Source organism: Sparus aurata, chromosome 1, assembly GCF_900880675.1.
Source record: "Sparus aurata chromosome 1, fSpaAur1.1, whole genome shotgun sequence".
NCBI lineage: Eukaryota > Metazoa > Chordata > Actinopteri > Spariformes > Sparidae > Sparus > Sparus aurata.
Genome location: NC_044187.1, coordinates 17,463,276 through 17,484,155, shown reverse-complemented (window position 1 = coordinate 17,484,155; position 20,880 = coordinate 17,463,276). Strand labels below are relative to the sequence as shown.

The following is a 20,880-nucleotide window of genomic DNA, read 5'->3' as shown; positions in this document are numbered from 1 at the left end:
GCCCACTGTGCAAACACCCCGCAGTAATTAGAGCCTGATCTTCCGATGACAAGAGGGGGGAAAAAGAAGTCTAATCAAACAGGTCGAATGTCACTGATAATGGATTCTCTCACAGAAACAGCACCTCAGCAGCTGCCAGCTGTGTTTTCCATCGTTAACTCATGTGTGTCGGTGGCAACAATCCTGCCTGATGAGCGTAAGAGCATTGTGACCGGTTTTCTATCAAACAAAAATACAGAGATGTTTCAAAGGTTTCAAAGGGTGTAGGCTGGTTACATGAACATCTGGAAGCTGGAGTCTGTTGCTCAAACAGCTCACAGTTTTCAAAGGAATAGGTCTGGCCAGAAAAATGAGATGAAATAATTTGTCCATGTGGTGTAGCTTGTAATTTGAAAGGTAGGCCAAATGAGACAGAGGCCAGTTGGCCAGCACAGATGAGCCAAGAGCAAAAAAATGATGGCTGCGGTCTCACTGTGGAACTTGGTATCCCCTCACATTAAACTATCTTCACTTACCTTTCATCATACTCTGTCCAAACATTGAATCAAAATGTGCTCACGGGAGAGATTTTGAAATCTTATCTGTCATGTGTTTGAGAATTTGCTCCCAACAGGCTGGTTCATTTCAACACCTTCTGCCATGAGTCATGGCCTGGGAAAGACATTTTTGCTGAGATGGTTCTCCTGTTAGATTGACTACCAGGCAACCCAATTCACAAAATAAATGTTAGTGAAGTGTGTTTCGGCAAAACCACAGATAAGTTAAAACTTTACATTTATTTGCTCTGGTAAGGTTAAGGCACAAAAACCACTTGGTTTGGATTAGGAAACCAAAATGACCTGCTTTTGTAACCACGACCACTTCAAAATATCCAGAGGTTCAACACTCTTAAATGCTGGATACCCGCCTCTGAAACGCTAATGCTCCTGTTTGACAGTACGAATGGTTTCTTAGCCAACTTTGTAGAGCAGGACGAGGACAGCGATACACGCTGATGTTTTAATAAAGGTCAGCCTGATGTTACAATCTGCAGCATGTGTTCCTTGTGCCATCACTGACTGCTGACATCACGCAGCTTATAAACCCAAAAAATAAGTAAGAATGACAGAGTCCCAACCTGTGCTGCACACAGATCATATCCAGAGAAAATTTAATTGTTTAATATTATACATATCAAATAACTGTTGGTGTAGAAGATAGTGGCAGAAATTGATCTGTTTCAGTTAACTTACATATTCAGCACATTAGGTGTTTTGTTGCTTTATCTCTTTGGCCACACGCCTGTTGCTGCTCATACCTGAACACACAACTATCTTGAACGAAGGTTGCTTCCTTAGGGCTGAATCTATACTGAATGGTGTAAAATGAATACATGAATACATGAAAATAAAAATATTGAGATATTTAAAAGTTGCAGATTCTCACAAAATCCTGCATTGCTCCAGACGATAAACATAAAACAAAACACCGCTGCCCAATTGTAGATTTTTTTCTTATTATCTTCATTAAGATTTGACTGCGTTTTTGCAACAAGTCACAGCTACATTTCATCATAAGCATCATGTCACGTCAATTGCAAGCACTCGTGATACTGTGAGGAAAACTGTTGCAATGAAGCTACATCAAGCAAATTCACTGACCAATGCAAAGCGATGTAAAACCTCCTAGAGGTCTCACTATAAGAAATATGATATACTGTAGAATTCATATAGAAGTAACTCCAATTTATCAGTAAGAAAGTGTTCCTACTGTTCCTTTTCTCAAATGACCAAAATAATTGGCATTTGTCAGCGATAATAATATAAATATCTGTTTAAAGGATACTACAACAGTTATTTTTAACTAGAGTCGTGTTTTTAGCGTAAGACTGAAAACAGTGGTTGCTTCAAAATAAAGACAATAAAATACGTAACGTGAAGCGATATGATCGTGCGGTAACAACAAAAAAAAGAGGCTCAAGTCAAAAATTAACTGGTTATCCTTTAAAAACACGACAAATAATCTGATCACCACTTGACAGAGATAGAGGCACACATTGTACTGTACATTCATACAAACCACACACGTTTATCAACACCAGAAAAAAACAGGAAAATAATTTGACACCACCACGTACAAAATATTTAACCAACCCCAATATAATGATCAGACGACAGCTGCAGAGTACATCACACGGAAAAAGCACGACGATGTTTTTCTTCACATTCTTCAGTAAATACTTTCATAGAGTCCGAACATTCAGAACTGTTGGTAAGAGGAATTAAGGAGAGAAATCATAGGTGTCTCTGTGATTGCAGTTACAGATCCAAGCTAGGAGATTAAAGGAACATTTCACCCAAAAGAAAAAAAAAATCATTATGCATAACAGAAATGCAAAATTGATTTGAACAGACAGTATTTATACCCTCGACACGCGGTCGAGCTTCTGTACCCAATTCAGACAGTGCACGCTTATCTTTAAGTTTAACAGCGACAATTTGGGATCTTGGGGCTTGGGGGTTGAGTACATGATGATTGAATTTTAACTTCAGGGTGATCTTATCCTTTAAGCTTTCATTTTTTTCCATATGTGACAAAACATATACGGATACAGCATTTACTGCAACTAGCAAGACACTCTATACATCATAAATCTTTACAAATATTTGTCAATAACTTTGAAGGAGGTCTGCTTGGTAGATAAAAGCAAAACCAAAACACAAATGATTAAAAAAAAACTCTGACTCTGATGTTGTTATTGTCGTATCAGAGGGGGCACACTGTTGATGATATAGCCCTACTTGTCACAGTTTGGTTCAACTTATCAAAATTGCGACCCCAACATGCCACAGGCTAGCATATTGTTTGGTGAAGTTCAGGTCCTGTCCACATGTTTTTGGCCTATTGTACATGTGAACGGCATTTTAGATCGCTGAAAATTGACCTTATGACAAATAGAGCCATCCAGAGTTAAGTTACTGAGAAACCCGCCAGTGTTCATGTCCCGGCAGCAAACAATGACACAGACAGCCGTGGTTGCTTCCAAAGCAGCCTTATCAGTATATGTAGCATCATTAAACAATGCTGACTCAGAATACCTGTTCTGATGAGTTTGTACATTGACTGAATGGATGTTATATCGTCTAAATTTAAAGACACAAATCGACATCGACAGAGGTAAGAAATAATGAAGTTCAAATACCTCAGTAGATTTTTTTACATAATTTTTCTGACAACTTTTACTTTTACTCACTACATTTCAACACAAATATCTGTACTTTCTACTCAAAACAGGTCAGTTACTTAAGTTTTAATGCATTTCGAGGGGACTTATCAATTATTTTTATTTACCCGTCATTGCACACCACCTTCACGACATCTCTAGACTGAGTTCAACCTATCAGTGAATATTGTGCATGGCAGACACAGCAAGACGAAACAGCATAAAAGATGTATTAAGGTGGGGAACAAATGGAGAGGGATGGGAAGAAAAGATGAGTAGTGACAAAGGCACCAACGGGGATTAAAATGAATTAGGCAACATTGTGGACAATGCCGGGATGGATTTTGAGAAAGCGAGACATTCCCCACCCAACTTCTACCTGAGTAAAGAAGTTGAATTGGTACTTTTCCCATCACCAGCTCTTTTTTTACAAGTATCTGTACTTCTAGTATTTTTTCCACATCTGGATCTGGGCATTGATAATACAATGACAGAAAAGAAAGACAAATACAGCTGCTGTTTCTACATTTCACGGACAAAATGGCATACTGTGTCACGTTTCCCCGCCTCGGTCGTACTATATTCAGTCACCAGTCAACAAGCTACAGAGAGAACAATCTGTTGTTTACAACAACACAGACATGCTCAGCTCACATGAATAGCCATTGGACATGCGTTTTCAGGTGCGTTAGCAAGGCGGAGATTATTTCTGAAGTTGTGCCGAAAGAGTCCATCTCGACTGAGACAATCTGGTTTCTAAAAATACCAAGATACATATGTACAAAGCCTCAGACACAAGCTGGGAGTTAAATTAAGGGGCGACACAGGATAACAGCTTGCTGCGAGCGTAACTAGTGGAACACCAACTGTCCTGTTCTCTGATCACACACTGAACGAAGGCATTTAAAAAGAACATTAATGGACATTAAAACAAAGGCCGACTGCGCTTCACTTTGCAGCTTCCGAGTCTAAAATATAAAAATGAGACCTATCGACTACCCACTAGCGCCTAGTTTGCGTTCAGTCTGCTCATTCTCCAGCAGCCTGTTTTATTGACGTGCTCCAAATTTATACTAGATTTTGCCCCCGGCTTGTTACCAGTTACTGGGAAAACATGTTCCTTGTTACATAACTGAAAGCCCAACTTATTTTCGGTACTTTCAGAGCCAAACTCAGAACCGCATATGTTGCCTATCGACAGCTATTCTACTGGCAACTCTCTGCAGCCGTTCATTCAGGGTTTCAGGGTGAAGCAGATGCAGAGTGTACCCTCCGTTGAACAAAAAGTTCACAGTTAAAACTCACCGGTAGTAATGAGGACTGGGACATACTTACATGATTACAATCACCATGACGTATTTTCAGATTAGCTCCATTATGAGATGGTCTCCCCAGTCTTGTATATATTTAAATAATGAGTCGTGGAGCAAGATTAATTTCATTGTCATTCATTTGAGCTGCAGGGGTGAGCCCTTCACGAAACAGTAGGGTGCTCATTTTGTTTATATGCTAATCTCGATCAGATATGAATGTCTGATGCAGGAACTGCTACTTTGAGGAGTGTGTTAATGCAGAAGAACCCTTATTGTAGGGGTAAAATTGAATGTAACACTTAAAAGTAAAAGCACCTGAAATGTAAATGTACATACTGCAGCAGGTAAGAGTGGCTCACTTCACATGTTGCTAAGGCTGCTCTCCAGCATGGATGGATTGTGGGACAATGGGACTCTGGGTGAAGACATGCAAAAGAGCCCCCTACCAGTCAGTGTCAGTGCTTGTTTTGCATCCGATCTTCATTGGTTTGTTCATACTGGAGATGAAGGGGCACGTTTCACCAAAATTTGCAACGTGCAAACTCAGATAATATCCTCTGCTGTTGATTTTGAGACGATTCACTGATCAAAACAAACACAGTGACAGTCGATTGTGACATTGTAACACTGCCATGTTTTGGGATCTGTGTGCAAATCACTTTTGTGAAGCAAGCCACTCGATCCACAGAAAATGTCATAGAAAAACCTCTGGGCAGTGACACATGCTTCATTTTTTTTGTTTTTTTTTGTTTAAAGCAGAGCAATTCATTGCAATGTGAAACATTTAATTTGCTTTGCTCTTGTAAAGACCATGCACGTGCATCTAAAAAATCTTGAAAGCTAACAACAACAGGATCAAATGCCTCGTCAGTAGTCCTGCATGTAATAATTAATCAAACAACTGCTCTATTGTTATTAGCGCTGCTGGCTCAGGCGTGTGTCACCTGACCAATCATAGCAGCCTGGGTATTCAGGAAGGGGGAGACCTTAAAGAGACAGGAGCTAAATACAGAGCTGCAGCACTGGACAGCTTGAGAAAACTGATGTGTTTTTTAAGCATTAAAGCATGTAAACCTATTGTGGTAGTAAGTCAAAATAATACTATGAACCTGAAAATGAGCAGAATATGTCTTCGTTAATTTAAGTTTACTCTCTACTGTCAGCTGTATTATGTTGAGAAAAATGAACACAGAAAAAAAACCCAAAGTGGGATCACGCTCTGTATGGCAGCTGATAGTAAATGATCAGGAGAAAAACAAACATAATAGGGACATCCCTCATTTTGATTGAGCTGTGTGACTTTTTAATGAGAACTGCTAGTAACATTAACTTCACACTGACGCCTGTGGCCCAGGGGCCTGTACCCAGTAGTCAATCCATGCTCCAGAGAATCATCAATATCATCCAGCAATGTTATGTAGTGAATAATTTCTATATCCAAGTAACCATTATCTGCATACCTTCTGCCTTGATACAATGCTTCTACGTCTACATTTAGCAAACATCTGTGCACCTTTTATATGTACAGTGTATCATGCATGTGTATACATTTGCAACATGCATATGTCTGTGTGAGAGTCTGTGAGTAAAACGCCCTTCACGAAAACTCCTCAGGATGAGCGCTTGGAGCCGCTCCATTTTGCGTTTTTGCATTGCTACCATTGCACCTGACGATCTCTGACTGGCGAGACGTAATGTAGCTTCTCTTCCTTGAGGGCAGGGAGGACTTCCTTCCAGAGGCAATAGCAGCACCGCCGTCGCCCTCGGCAGGGTCGTACACCACCACCATGGTGGTATCCATTCGGGACAGCGTGTACATGCTGCTCTGGCGTGTTGGGTGCAGCCGCGTGGAGCGAAGTTCCAACTCATCGTAGCTGGACACCTTGATGAAGGGGCACCAACGAAACGCCCGCTTGAAGCCAGCTCGAAACCTGGTTTCACATGGATGCATAGAAAAGAAAAAGTAGGAGGTAAATCTGTCATTTTTTTGTATTTTCTATTAAATGTTTTCTTCATCAAGAAATTGAAAATATTTTATAAAGCACGAAAGGTTGGCTCTTCAGCTGCGAACAAATTGTATTCAAGTTCGCCTGAGGCTTATAAAAAGGTAATTAGTGATGGATGTCAGTGTTTGTGCAGTGATGAAAAAGAGGTAAATTGGTGTGGTAGTGGTGCATTATACTGTGAGGGGATCATTTTCTGAATGCACTGAAGCTGTATCCATTGATACATCAAACAGCCTCAGAGGCTTTAGAGAAGCAGTATTTCTTTAAAGAGTCGAATCCATTCAGACTGAGTGATGCAGTTTTCACTAAGATTGACGCATTATCACGGCAACGTTCAATATGATGTCATATCTGTATTAAAAACAGCTATAATCGTCTGCTAGACTTTGCATTTTATTGTCTACTAGACTGAACAAATATGTATCATGCATAGTCAACAATATATGTAATTCAGAGGAACACATGTAGGGAATGTGGTTTATCTTGTATCGGCCTGTTGGTTCTGTTCCTACAACATCATACTTAATGTTCCAGGACCATCAGTTAAACTGACCAATCATGCTGTTGTGCTTTCACTTATTATTGATGTTGTCCCTGGAGCATCATAGTTAATATTGTTCAAGGACCATCATTTATACTTGACATAAACTGTATTTGAGGCAAGCTGTTGTGGTTCAGTGGCTGACATATGGGACTATCACTTTGGGGACTGGGGCTTGAATCTTGTTCTGATAATTCTATACTGTTTACTCATTTCAGAACTCACTTCACTCATTATTGTCTGTATCTTTACAGTTTTCTGTTGCTTGTCTGGTTAGAAATACTTTGTTAGGTTCAGGAAAATGTGGTTTGAATTAAAATAGACCCCCTCACACTGTTAAACATGTGTTTCAAGTCTGGCAAAAGAGGACCCAAATGCATAACACTGAGGCAGGCAGGTAAAAAACGAAAATTGAGCTTTGACAAAATTTGAAAGCTGATGTCCAAAGTCCAAATACAAAATGCAAGCAACAAAAGGCAGGCAAATTGGCTGGAAACAGAACAGGAGTAGCCCGCGATCAATAACTAAACTAATAAACTAACAAACCAAAAAACAAAACAAAGAACAAAATTAATTACACAAGGATTTAAATGCAAATGCTGGTAAAACACACCAGAAAGACAGGGAAGAGAAACATTGATAAACCAACTGTTTGGACAGGGAAAAAATAATGGGACACAGGTGACAAAAACATGCTTTTTTCACATCTACTTGTTCTACTATTTTCACTCTTGACTCTGTGAAACTCTCGCCTTATTTAGAAAAAAAAAAAAAAACATTAATCACAATGTTCTAGTAACAACACTAACACAGCGATGTCAGATTGTACGAGAGAATACAACCAAACAGCAACTTGCCTTCATGGGGTTTGAGGTTTTTCTTTCTCATATTGATGAAATGGCTTTATTTAATTTTGCGTGGGCTTAATGTTCCATGGATGATTTGACCACGTGTAATGATGCCATTTATTTCTGCTTCATTTATCAGTAGGGGATAATGATAAAAGCTCCAAACTGTTCACACAGAGTAGATAATTACTGACTTTAAACCTCAAGTAAAACACAAAATGACGCAATGTTATAATTCAACTAACTCTACATCTATAGTTGTGTAAAAAACATAACATTTAGTTTTGTATGTTGTTTACTGTATTACTGTCACATCCCTGCTGTCACTCACCTGCTGTTGAGGCAGCAGTAGATGATGGGGTTGTACATGGTGGAGCTCATCGCCAGCCACAGCACCGACAGGTAAACCTGCTGGATGTACTTCCACTTGTTCAGAGGCTTGTTAAGACCCGTCACAATGAAGTAGACATGGAAGGGGAGCCAGCAGAGGGCAAAGGTCACCACCACGATAATCATCATCTTCACCACCTGGGAAAGAAAATGATGAGAGACATTCTCAAGCTGTCAGCTGCTACCTGAGGATTAGTGTGAGCACCGAGAGTGACGGAGGTGAAGCGTGAGGGACAGCAGTGTGTACGCCAGAAGAAATCATCACAGATCACTGCTAGTCACCCTGAATCAGATTCATATTTTAGGGGAAGAATGTAATGCATTTTCTCCATTTCTTATAACTTGGCACCTGGTTTTACAGGCAACAGAGGCTTCACTGGAAGACTGTAATTAAAAGCAGGACAGTATGTAGTTAGTCTGATTTATTAGCATGTTATCTTAAATAGCATCGTCACATGAAGATGTCACAAGTATCTTCTCTTTTTCAAGGGGGTCCCAGAACAAACACTCACAAGAAGCAATAACAAAATCATAAAAGACCTCAGGGTAAATACTATGATCAGAAAATCATCAAAGTATAAAGGAACAGACAGTCATCACTGAAAACAAATAAAATTATTTTTCAAGAATTTTCAAAGAATTGCTTCAAGCTTTAAAGATAGTTACAATGAATGCATTTAAAGGTAAATTTTTGCAATTAAATTGCTCTCACATCAACAGAGAGACAGAGGGGACTCCAAGCAGGGAAAAATGAACATGATGAATCAAATCTGCAGAGCCTTTAATGTATATAATACCTATAATGTAGAAACATGAGAAGAGAAAGAGAAAAAGGACTGCAAAAGTTGAGTCAAAGTAAAAAATGTACAATAAAAAATAGGTATATTTTGAATTGTGAAATGTCACTGCAGAAAGGGAAGGTACAGTGTCTGAAACAAAGAGGGATGAATGTTCAAAATATTGATCAAGGAAAGGGCAAATGTTCCCTATGTGAATTTTAAAACTCGAATGAACTCAATGGCAGAGTGGCTGTTCCTGAGTTATGGCATTGAATAATTGGAAGAACATTTTTAGCAGAATATTATGATGTCCCAGTGCGTTTATCCTCGGACCTCTTTTGGACATGAAACACCACAACTTCAATAACTCATCCTGTTAGACATTTGAGTGACGTGTTATTGTAATTATTGTATGAGGTTTTAAGTAATGAGTCTTCCGACGTCACAGTGACTTTGAGCTCTGACCTTTGGAAACTGAATTCCAGTGAGTTCATGAAGAGATGCCGGACATTTGTACCAAATTTGAGGATATTCCCTCAAGGCAGATGCCAGCATGGAGGCATAAGACTGTGCATTAATGTAACGCATTGAGTGCATTTAAATCAAATTTTAAAAATAATTTGTAAAAAAAATCTTTCAATCACTCTTTCAATCTCTCCTTCTGTTTGGAAGTGAACTGAATGAACCACTGTTGACTGTGTCTGGGTGGTAAGTGGGAACACAATCCATCCTACTGTGTGACATCCCTCAGACAGGCTGGAGAGCCACGGTACCAGAGACAAAACAGACATCATCAAATCCCTCATTAAATCCAAACACAAGGCCTGGCACACTTTGTTTTGAGTTTATGTTTCAAAGTCATTTATGGCGTAACACACGCCAAGCTGTAAACTGTGCTAGGTGGCTGCTAAACAAGTGGTGAAGCAGTCAGTCGGTATTTCTGACGGTGTATTTAGCCGAGGCTCAGATTATCTCAAGAAGATACTGAGACGGGGTTTGAAGTGATACGAGAAGACTAATTGAAAGATGTTAAAGAGCAAAGTAGTTGTTGAGGGCTTAGTGTAAATGTTTCCATCACGTGTTCTGGTGCCAAGGAATCCAGTGTGTTATTGCAATGAGTGTGAAGAAGAGGGGACGGTGAAGAGTCCAGTGTGGTGTATATTGTAAAGTTTGTGCACTGCATCAGTCAAATCCGTCTTGACCTCTTAACTAACATAATGAGGACTGACTGAGAATGACCCCCAACCATGGGCCCATGTGTTCCTTCTGTATATTCTTAATTAAAAAAAAACGGGTCATGAATATATTTCATTTTTATAAAGGACTCAAAGCAGCTGGTCACTGTGGTTCTAGCAAATGATGCTTAACTGGAGACTTGTCGGGGACTATTTTCAGCAGTGTTTTCACACACACTGAACTGAAAATAAACTATCCACGTGTCACAATATGCAGTGTTTCTTAATTAATGTGACAGACAAAAAACTCTGAAATCCTGTTATTAGGGCCCGAGCAGGTCATCGACCTGTGAGGTCCCTATTGTAATTGGAAGGACTAGTGTATCGCTTTAACTGCAGTTTTGGAGGCCTGAACATACCCAAAAACTCACCAAATTTGGAATATATGTCACATCTAGTGAAAAATTTGATAATTTAATGCCGTTGGGCGAGGTCGTGACCTGCGGGCTCTGTAGCGCCCCCTAATGTTCCTCCCTGCCTTCCACATGCACGTAGATGAACGAAATTCGGTACGCTGATTCATCGTGAGCAGACGCACAAAAAAGTCTGTGGGGACCATACTGTCACTCCAACAGGAAGTCAGCTATTTAGATGTGTGGCGGCGTTTTTGTCCAATTCATGCCTACTTTGAAAATTATCTTGTCCTAGAGCTTAAACACCACAGTCTTAAAATTAACTCAGTAATTTTCTTCATGTCTTGAAGAACAAAAGTTATTAAAATCTTTCAGCTGCGACATACTTTAGTGGGCGGGGCAGTGGAAACCATTTTTTTCCCTCGCGGTCAAGCATCGAGGCTTTATAACTTCAACATACAATTTCCTATCCACACCAAACTGCTCGTAAGTGTAGAGGGTGTCTCCCCGAACACATCTCAGCATCAATACTTAGTCTGCCATTTTGATTTTGGCCGTCATGTTGAAATATTGACAATCTTCGTACTTAAATTATCTCCTCCTACAGACGTAACGCCACCGACTTCAAAGTCACTCAGTAGCATCCTCTGACCTTGAAGATGAAAAGTTATTAAAATCTTTATCCTACGTCATACCTGCTGGCCACAGTGGAGCGGGAAATTCGAATCCTTCGCCGTAAAGCATCGTGTCCTCATAACTTCTTCATACAATTTCCTATCTCGGCCAAATCTCTCAGGAATGCAGAGGGAGTCGCCCTGATGAGATCTGTGTGGTCATGGGGCGTGGCAGTGACGTATGGGCTCTGTAGCGCCCCCTATTGTGATGCCCCGCCTCCTACTTGTACATAGAAGGACGCACGCAAATCGGTACGCACCTTCATCATGACCAGACGCACAAAAAACCCATTTGGATGCTTACTCTCACTACAACAGGAAGTCAGTTATTTAGATGTGTGGCGGAATTTTTGACAAATTCATGCTGACTTAGAAAATTATCTTGTCCTAGAGCTTAAACACCACAGTCTTCACATTAACTCAGTAATTTTCTTCATGCCTTGGAGAACAAAAGTTATTCAAATCTTTCAGCTGCGACATGCTTTAGTGGGCGGGGCGATGGAAACCATTTTTTCCCCTCGCGGTCAAACATCAAGGCTTTATAACTTTAACATACAATTACCTATCCACACCAAACTTCTATTTAGTGTAGAGGCTGTCTCCCCAAATAAATCTCAGCATCAATACTAAGTCGGCCATTTTGATTTTGGACGCCATTTTGAAATATTGCCAATCTTCGTACTTTAATTATCTCCTCCTACAGATGTAACACCACCGACTTCAAAGTCACTCAGTAGCATCCTCTGACCTTGAAGATGAAAAGTTATTAAAATCTTTATCCTACGTCATTCCAGCTGGCAGTTGCGGAGCCCGCCATAACAATCCTTCGCCATGAAGCATCAAGTCCTGATATCTCCTTCATACTATTTCCTGGCTTGGCCAAATCTAGAGGGAATCTAGACGGAGTCGCCCTGAATAGATCTGTGTATCAATACTGTATCATATCCATAGCGCCACCCACTGGAAACCCACTGGAAACATGAAGTAAGTTTTATCGCAGTCAATTTTGGCGCCCTACATGCATGTACATGAATGAAATTTGGCATGCATGTGTGTTATGAGAAGATGCACAAATGACTCATTTACACCCACACTCTCAGTCCAACAGGAAGTGGTCTATTTAGCTTAGAAGCACATGAATGTATGATGTACGTGATACAAGTTGCCACTAGATGGCACTGTTGTCTTTCAAGGCACATGTATCCTATCTAGATAACCTCTGAATGATTCCATTCAATTCCAGTAAGTCAGCCGCATATTCATCAGATTTTATTGAAACTTCAAAAGGTGGCAGCATGCACTTCTTGGAATAAAAACTGGTAAACAAAGCAGAACTTAGATCAAAAGCTTGACACTGATAGACAGCCATAAATACATTTTTGAAAGAGGGCAAGTGAAGCATTATTCTGCACATATTTATGTGCAGTGATGACAAACATAGTCAGATGTACATGGCATTTGCAGGTAGTTTTGTCTGAATTGCACGTTACAACAGGGCATATTTGAATGGTAATGGGTTGAGCCACATAATGGATAAGTGAGTGGTAGTGAGCCACAGCACACAATTTTCAAATAAGCCAATTTGCTAAGAATGCCATTTGCGTGTTGTGTCTGCCCTGTCAATGTGGCACACAACAAGATGTGTGTAGTTGTGATTCTGCCCAACTCTTCCGCGATGAACGAAGTGAATTCCACTTCGATATGAAACAACTGAGTGAGTTCTTTGGTTAAACACCGCTACTGCAGGACGCTCGTCAAACCTGGTCACTTGACCGCTGTCCCTTTCCAAAAGGAAGAATCACATCTGGCTGCACTCCACTACCTATCTAAATCTGTGGCATTCCACTTCCATCCACCCCTATGATGCGCTGCCTTCCTGCCTTCACGGTGACAACAGAAGGCAGTGTCTTATCTGCGCCGGTGGTCGAGTGGTTGGAGTGCATGCCACATACGCAGTGGACCCAGGTTTGAATTTAGGGCGGAGGAAGTTTACTGCAAGCCACAACCCCCCCTTCTCTGTCCCACTTCCAATCTAGAGAAGGCCGTAACACCTCACACAACGTAACGGTGCAGAATCGATTGTCAAAACGTACCCGATTATTAAATGTTTTAGAAATCATTCACCTGCAGCCCATTAGGATTTCTGTGGATTGCACGAAGTTGTTCTGACTTCACCTGAAAGCGCTTGATACTGGCAGGGGCAACCCACCGCGTTACAAACACACGTTGGGAGAAGAGGCTGATATTCACCCCCGGCGTGCACCGTCCCAAACGCAGGCGGTTGCCGCCTCCGTGAACAACGATCGAGGAACGGGGCTTAAGCCGCGGCGCGTTTGGACGGCGGCACGCCCCGACGCGCGCGTGGACTGCGAGGTCCCGTTCATCACTGCTTGCAGTTTTAATTCTCTTTGGTTTCCTGTTGATGCACTTTATGACAAGCAGTCACATTATTATCACCATCACAGCACTGGGCAGCTTGTTCCGTGATGATTGATACATCCCAATAAGTGAAGGAGAGGTGTCGCAGGTCCTTCCCTCCTGCTGCTGTCAGACTCTACAATCAGCACTGCTCCCAGTAAACCTCACTTGTGCACTTTGCAGTAAAAACTCTAAACATAACTAATTTTTTCATTTTGGTTTGCACTAACTGGGCAATTTTCATACCCATATGTATCAATAACAACACACTGCCCACACTGTTTATAAGGACACTGTTCGTACTTGTACATATTATGTATATACAAGTATATTTCTATTTCTTACCTTCTTATTTTCTTTTTTTTTTTTTTTTTTTACTATTTTTATTGTTTATTGTTAAATTGAACTGTCCCTGTGGTGCACAAATGTCCCCGTTTGTGCGACTAAAAAAGGAATTCTGATTCCTATTCCGATCAGGGCTGCCAACAGGTTATTATGTAAAAAAACTTGAGGAGGAGAAGCACAGTTGTCATGTAATCATCGGTCTCGTTTAAATTGCCCTTATTTGGACTGATCTTGATGCAATCCATGTAAGTTATTATCTGTATAAACTGGGTACTTTAGATGAGGTGAGGCTTTCTTCTTAATAATGTTAACTGTGTGTCTGCTTCCGGAGACTCGTCTTGCATCTCAGGTCATGTTTTCTTTGTGTCACGTTTTTTTGCTTTACCTTTTGTTTCATTTTGTGTTTCTTGCCTCTCCACTCTTTTCAGATCCCGACTTCCTGCCCTTGTGTGTTTCCCACCTTTTTCTGATTGTGTGCACCGCTCTGATGTCTTTCACCTTTGTCCAATTATCCGTGCCTCCCTTGTGTATTTATGCTACATTCATGCGATGGTCCCACTTCCTAAGTTCAGAAGTTGTTCTTCCGACTTCGGCGTGATGGATGAAGTTTAGCATTTTATCACTCAGGGTGTTTAAACAACACATTGTCAGCTGTTACATTTGAGTGACAGGTAAGAGCAAAGGAAATCGATCATGTAATATATTTTCTTGTTTTATGCCCAGTCCTTTTTTGGATTGTTGCCTAACAGACTGCCGTCCCCCTGACTGTCGCTCGGCACTTGAGTCCAACCCTCCTGTGTTCAGTTCTTGCAAAAAACAATATAATGCCTCACTCAAGATAAATTTGGTTTTGTGTATATGCCAGTTACTGTCATTTTCAACGAGCCAGGAGGGAACAAGTAGACACAATAGTTCTTGAGAAAGTGACACCCAAAATATTGTGCATTATACATGAGAGACAAAAAAAAATACTAGGAAAAACAAGCCAGTTGTGTCAATCAGTGTAGTTTTGCAAATGCCAGCAGAGTAAGAACATGAATCATCACTCAGGTTCTCTACTGTAACATCCAGTCCATGTGGGGTGGAGACTTTGTGCATAACAGACGAACAGAACAGTCTCTTCCTTATCACATGTAAATAATACTGAACGTATATGTTGTCTGACACAGGAGGTTCAGGTGAGCTCATGCAGTGGTTTGTATAAACATGACGGGCTTGTGAGCACATGTAAAAAAAAACAAAAAAACACTTGAATATAGGAAAATTCAACCCACTAAACACCCATTTCTCATTATTGGGGGATAATGAGAATGTCAGAGCATGTACTTTAAGCGATGTCCTCCTGTATGCGTACTTAATATTGTTAATGGAAATAGGTTACACAATTATAAACTGAGTTGGGAGCTTGTGGAAAACACAAGCAGTCATTTGCTTTTCCGTTTCCATGTCAATTATTCTAAGTGGCAGGCTTCTACTGTCTGCACGCAATAATTTCAGAAGAGAATAATCTTCATCGATTGATTTGATGCTTAAACAAGCTAAATAGTCAAACTGTCTTCATTTTTATGGCTGAATACACTGAATATACAAACTGTCCTTAAAGGACAACACCCCTATACCCTTTTACTGTTTATACCACAAAGATTATATTGTACATAATAAAGTCTCTTTACAGTTTTAAAACAAAAATAAGTAGGTATGTAATCTAATGAGCAGAAATGTTGAGGTTAACAGACTGAGTCAAGAGGAGATTTAAAACCTTTGCCATCCCATTAATTCTGTTGATTAAATAATGAAAAAAGTCATTAAGTTTTCATTGGGTGGCTTCAGAAAACTGAATAAGAATGGTCTCACTGAAAAGCCTGTGCATGTAGCATAACAGACAACATAGAAAATCAAATGTGAACATATTGCAAAACTTCCAAAATAAGACCCAGCAGCACATATAGATTAATTTAAACTCTATTGTATTACAAACTACTTTTCATAGACAAAGCTCTTTATATTCTGGCACACCGTCATGTGTTATGAGTCTCTAGATCAAAGTTGGCCTTTCAAAAATACCAAGAGTCAATTCCAGAACTGGAGGAGCAGCTTTTTGTTGTTTTGCTCCAATGAGCTGTAACCACCTGTCAGAGGTTCTGAAATGTACGCCTTCAATTTCCTTGTGTATAACCTATTTTAAGCAATTTACTGCAAAATCAACAGGTGGTCCTTACAGGTACCAGAATTACTAATCAAACAGAACCCCCCCCCAACCAAAGTCAAATGATGATTGTTGCTTGTCTGCCAAGATGGCCCTGAAAAACATCTCATCTTGTGCACAAGGAAGCTTAATCAATGAGTGACATGTTAACAGCAGGATAGCAGCGTGTGATGTAACGAGAGGTTGGTAGATGAGAAAGTCATTCTGAGGGCAACTACTTGATTACTAGTAGACTCTTTGACCCTAACGTTTGCTTAACAATGGTAAACTTGAAGTGCTCAGTTAGTTGGTGCTGGAAAATATCTTAACATGTGAATCAGTGCCTAATGGTCAGCCTTCACCATCATGAGCCCCAGCTACTTCCCTTGCTGAGCCTTCAGCCTGAGCTGGAGCCTTCCACCACTGCCAAATCACTCAAGCAACTTAAGTTAATTGCTTTTAACCTTTTCACGAATCCTTGTGTCTGCTTTTGGGTACAACTTACAACCACCTACAAATTCTAACACTTAGGAGGTCTTTGACATGAGAACGTTTGAAAATGAACGGATGGAGAATTTATCGATTTGGCTTCAGGAGTCTTTTCTTTACTGTGGCGGAAATGTGTAAAACTTAATCCATTGTAACTGGCGCTGACAAAAACAGGGTCTCACTGCTATATTCTTCAAATATCTTTTCTATTCATCTTGTAAACAGGAATCAACACACACACACACACACAAAAACACACTCAAAAGTGAAAATTGGCACATTTCCGATGCTTCAAGTCCAAAGCTCATTAAAGAACTGTGGTTCGACGTACAAAGAATATCTAAAATGCCTTATTTTTTACATTTCACACTTCACACAATCTTTCTTCATCCTGGACTGACTGGTTCGTTTTGGGCACTGATCGAGCTGAGAGATAGTTAGGCTTGAGAAGTTGAAAACCTTGAGGTGAATTGCTAAAAGAAAGTTATGAGACTTTGATCTTTCTGTTGGTGTGAAGAACTAATAGTTATTAAAATGGAAAGAAAGACAGAAGCAGTAAGACCAAACCCCACAATTTCAAAAAATGCCCAAACAGAGTTGCAGCACGTTTTATGAAAGCACGGTGGATGTGAGTACATTTTCACGGGAATGGATCTGTGGGCACATTCTGAGACCCTTTGATGGTTTCCTACTTGGATTAATCTCGAAAATCCGACACAAATGGGCTGAAACAGAGCAGAGGGAACAAGAGAAGAGCGAATAAAACAAATGTAGTAAAATTTACATGCAATAAAGCAAAACCTCAAAGGGAGGATGTCTTATCTCATTTTCCCGCTTTGATGTTTCATTATTGCTCTACTGGAGAGGCCAGTGGGGCAAAAATACACAAGGTGGTAAAGGTCATGTAATAACAATAATAATGGTTAGAATTACGGGTGCCATTATACTGAGCTACAGACTCACAGAGCTGAGCATTAAAAGAACCGTGAAGCTACGCAGCCAGAAGCAGTTTAGCTTAGCTTAGCACAAAAAGTGGAAGTGAGGAATAAAGCTAATATCGTCACGTCCAAAGTTTTATCTCTTTGTTTTAATCCGATAAAAATTAGCATAAAGAAGACACTATTCGAGTGAGTTGTAATATGTGTGTTGTGTAATAGCCTTTCATCTAAAAAACTGATTTAAAACATTGATGTGAAGCTCAATTCTGAGGCAGCTTCTTTTATAAAAGAAACACTCAATATAGCAACTTCTGATTGAGTTCAGGCTTAAATCTACAACTTCTCGTTGAGCCTGCTAACCTGCTATTAAAGCCCCAGCTATTCCGAATATGAACACGAGCACAGATAATGTTTCACCTGCTCTTCCTAGTTTGCAGAGGTTTTGCCTGCCACAGCTTCAAACTAATGCATGGATCCCGATGAAACAAATCAAGCCTGTTCAGGTGGCTGGTATCTGTGAGTGAATACAAATGGAGTCTGTTGGGCCTTGGCGAAGGCTATTGACTGTTATTCTAGTTTGTAACAAAGTGCCAATAGTACCTCTATTAATAAGCAACACGTCACAAAATGAATGCATTTTGCTGCCATTAAGTAGGATGCTCAGGGCAGGCAGCTTGAAATCTTGCATTTTTCCTTTTGCATAATGTCCTTGCATTTTGTTGTCTGTCCTCGCAGCAGAACATATGCAAGGGTACACTTCTTTTATACATAAAACGTTGCACAGTTACAGGCAGCAAACGTCTGCAACATAATGCTAATAATGAGTGGAGAAAAAAGAGCCTTTCAACAGCTTTTACTTGTAATAATTCTGCAGCCCGCGTAGCAGAAACATGAATGAGTGCATTTGTTAAAGAGCAGGGAAGAAGATGGTCGAGATGCCTTCTGTAGAAGAATAGAATTTCTGGAAAATGGTAACGATCTGCCATTTATGTCCTATAATTGGACATGGCAAACGTTCACAGGCGATTTTCTCCGTGTGAAGATGATAGCAACCTTAACCGCAGAGACAAGCGCAAGCAATCGGCTGAGTCCTGCAGTCTCTATTGTCCGAGCTCTTCCATCAGGTTTGAGAGGGGAGCCTCAAGTGTTTGTATTCGCTCTCCTGCTTCTAAAATACAGCGGGTCAATATGCATCATCGAAAAATATCTGTGTAATCCAAAGGTTATTTGATATCAATTCTCCGACGTGGAAAAGGAGGACAACGAGGTCAGTGGCATTTTCTCACTAAATGTCAAGGTTAAATCTTGATTGCAGGGATTGCTCAGTCCCCTTGTTGGCACAGGGAGCTCGTTGGGGGGGGAAATATGTAATAGGCAGGAAAATATTCACTGACGCATGTAGAGGTCAGCCTGCGAGCAGAATGTCACACCTGAAAATCACAGAGGAGGATCCGATGAAGCGCCAGAGAGTATCCACAAGCTCAAATCAATCATCATAATTTTCACCTGTTGGCACAACCCCGTCTCCTTGAAATAACGTTTTATACACTGTGTCATTTTGAGGACAATGCACTGCCTGGATTATGTTCAGTGTTGTTCATCAAATCACGTTTCTGCACTGCACACAAATGGTAGGATAAGGGTTGGGGTGGATGGTGGGTTTACATAGTCAAAGATTTTATATTTTGGTTAACAGAAGTTGCTTCAGTTGACAGAGACCCTTCTCTTTTAATCAGTACAACTGTCTACACTAGTTCAAGTAAATCTCTTGAGTTTCCGTGGCATGAATCATATTTATCCACCTCACATTGTTCTCCTTCTGTTTTACACATGTTATTACAATGACTGTGTGTTGGGCTCTGAACGCTGCCAAAATCGTACATTACTTCTACATCTTTTTCACGGCAGCCATGAAGACGTGAAATAGAAGGTTAACACAGGTTTAATTAATGGTGATTAATGAAGGCTACATTCCATTTAGAGTAGCGGGGACTTTCTGGTGAGTCAACATGCACAATAGCAGCACCTGGACACTGTTCGACCTGAACGGAACAGACTCTTCATAAGTATCATCGGTAACATCTGTGTTTACTCAACTGTTTAATGTCAAAATGGCTGCTGTGTAAAAAGGTCTATACTGAGCCTGAACACATCCTCTGTGGGCAGAAACGGACGACTGGAGCTGCTGCTGCTGCTGTTGGGCTGCTTTCACCATGAGAGCTTCGCAGACATTCTGTTAATGAGGTAAACGCATCTGTTTTGTTTCGTCACGTTAGACTTTGTTTTTATTAAAGTGAGGTCACAAGCTTTTTCCTAATTGTAACCAAGAACTGCCTGCGCCTGTACTTTACTGCATTCGTCAGTGGGTGTTGTGCAAATATGTTGAGCACAAAAAAACACTTCTAATAGTCTTGTTTTGCGAGCTATTACAGATCCCAAATCACTCAACAGTTGGTTAGTTATTGTGGTTATTTAAGCTAATGACAGCTAAACTTAGGCTGGCTATTACTTGACCAGACTCTACTAATATATAATATTAACACAAAGGTCCATCTTTGAAACACTTGCAGTCAGTAGAAGTCAATTGGCTAATTCCTCATGTAAGCCTTGCAGTGGACAAAGAAACCAAAATATATAGTAAGAAAAACTTAACAGAAGCTGAAATTACTTAAGACATCGCTGCAACAGCAAGAGAGCCTATTCTGCATTTGTCTTTAAGCCCTTTGGTGAAGCTCTTGCTGACAACCAAAAGCCAAGCCAACATTTTCCCTTGTCTCTTGCCAATTTCACTTTGGGGTTTTTCTCCTCCAAACTTCCTCTGTCATCATCCCTTTTGTCATGCCGTCCAAAGAGGCATGCTGAAAAAACAAAACAAAGAAAACACACAAAAAATTAACCAAAGCTCCTGTGTTGGCAGTGTACACAGTCCACTGGTGCTCCGAGCTCCCAGTGTGGTCCAGAGTCGGCTTGATACCCCACAGCTAGCTAATGGCTACGACAGATAGTAGCAGTTAGCGGTTACTGTGGCACCAAGTCCATCAGAGATCTCTGTACATCACAGAGAGTTGAGTTAAAGAAAGCTGAGGAAATGAGAAGAAAAAACAGAAAACACTGTATTCATAAAATATAGCCAAGTATCACCAACAGTTTCGTGGCGTGACTTA

At 40.4% G+C, this 20,880-nt stretch overlaps 1 protein-coding gene across 1 annotated transcript in view; it reads right to left on the bottom strand.

Annotated features, from left to right (window-relative positions):
- Positions 1–1,144: 1,144 nt before the first annotated feature.
- tacr3a (tachykinin receptor 3a) overlaps positions 1,145–20,880 on the bottom strand; it is a 38,523-nt gene continuing 18,787 nt past the window's right edge. Inside the window, exons 4-5 of the mRNA XM_030413614.1 lie at positions 8,242–8,438; positions 1,145–6,446 (exon numbers count right to left, since the gene is read on the bottom strand). Of these exons, the coding sequence (XP_030269474.1) occupies positions 6,113–6,446; positions 8,242–8,438 (531 nt within the window). The 3' untranslated portion in view covers positions 1,145–6,112. The remainder of the gene's footprint in view (positions 6,447–8,241; positions 8,439–20,880) is intronic.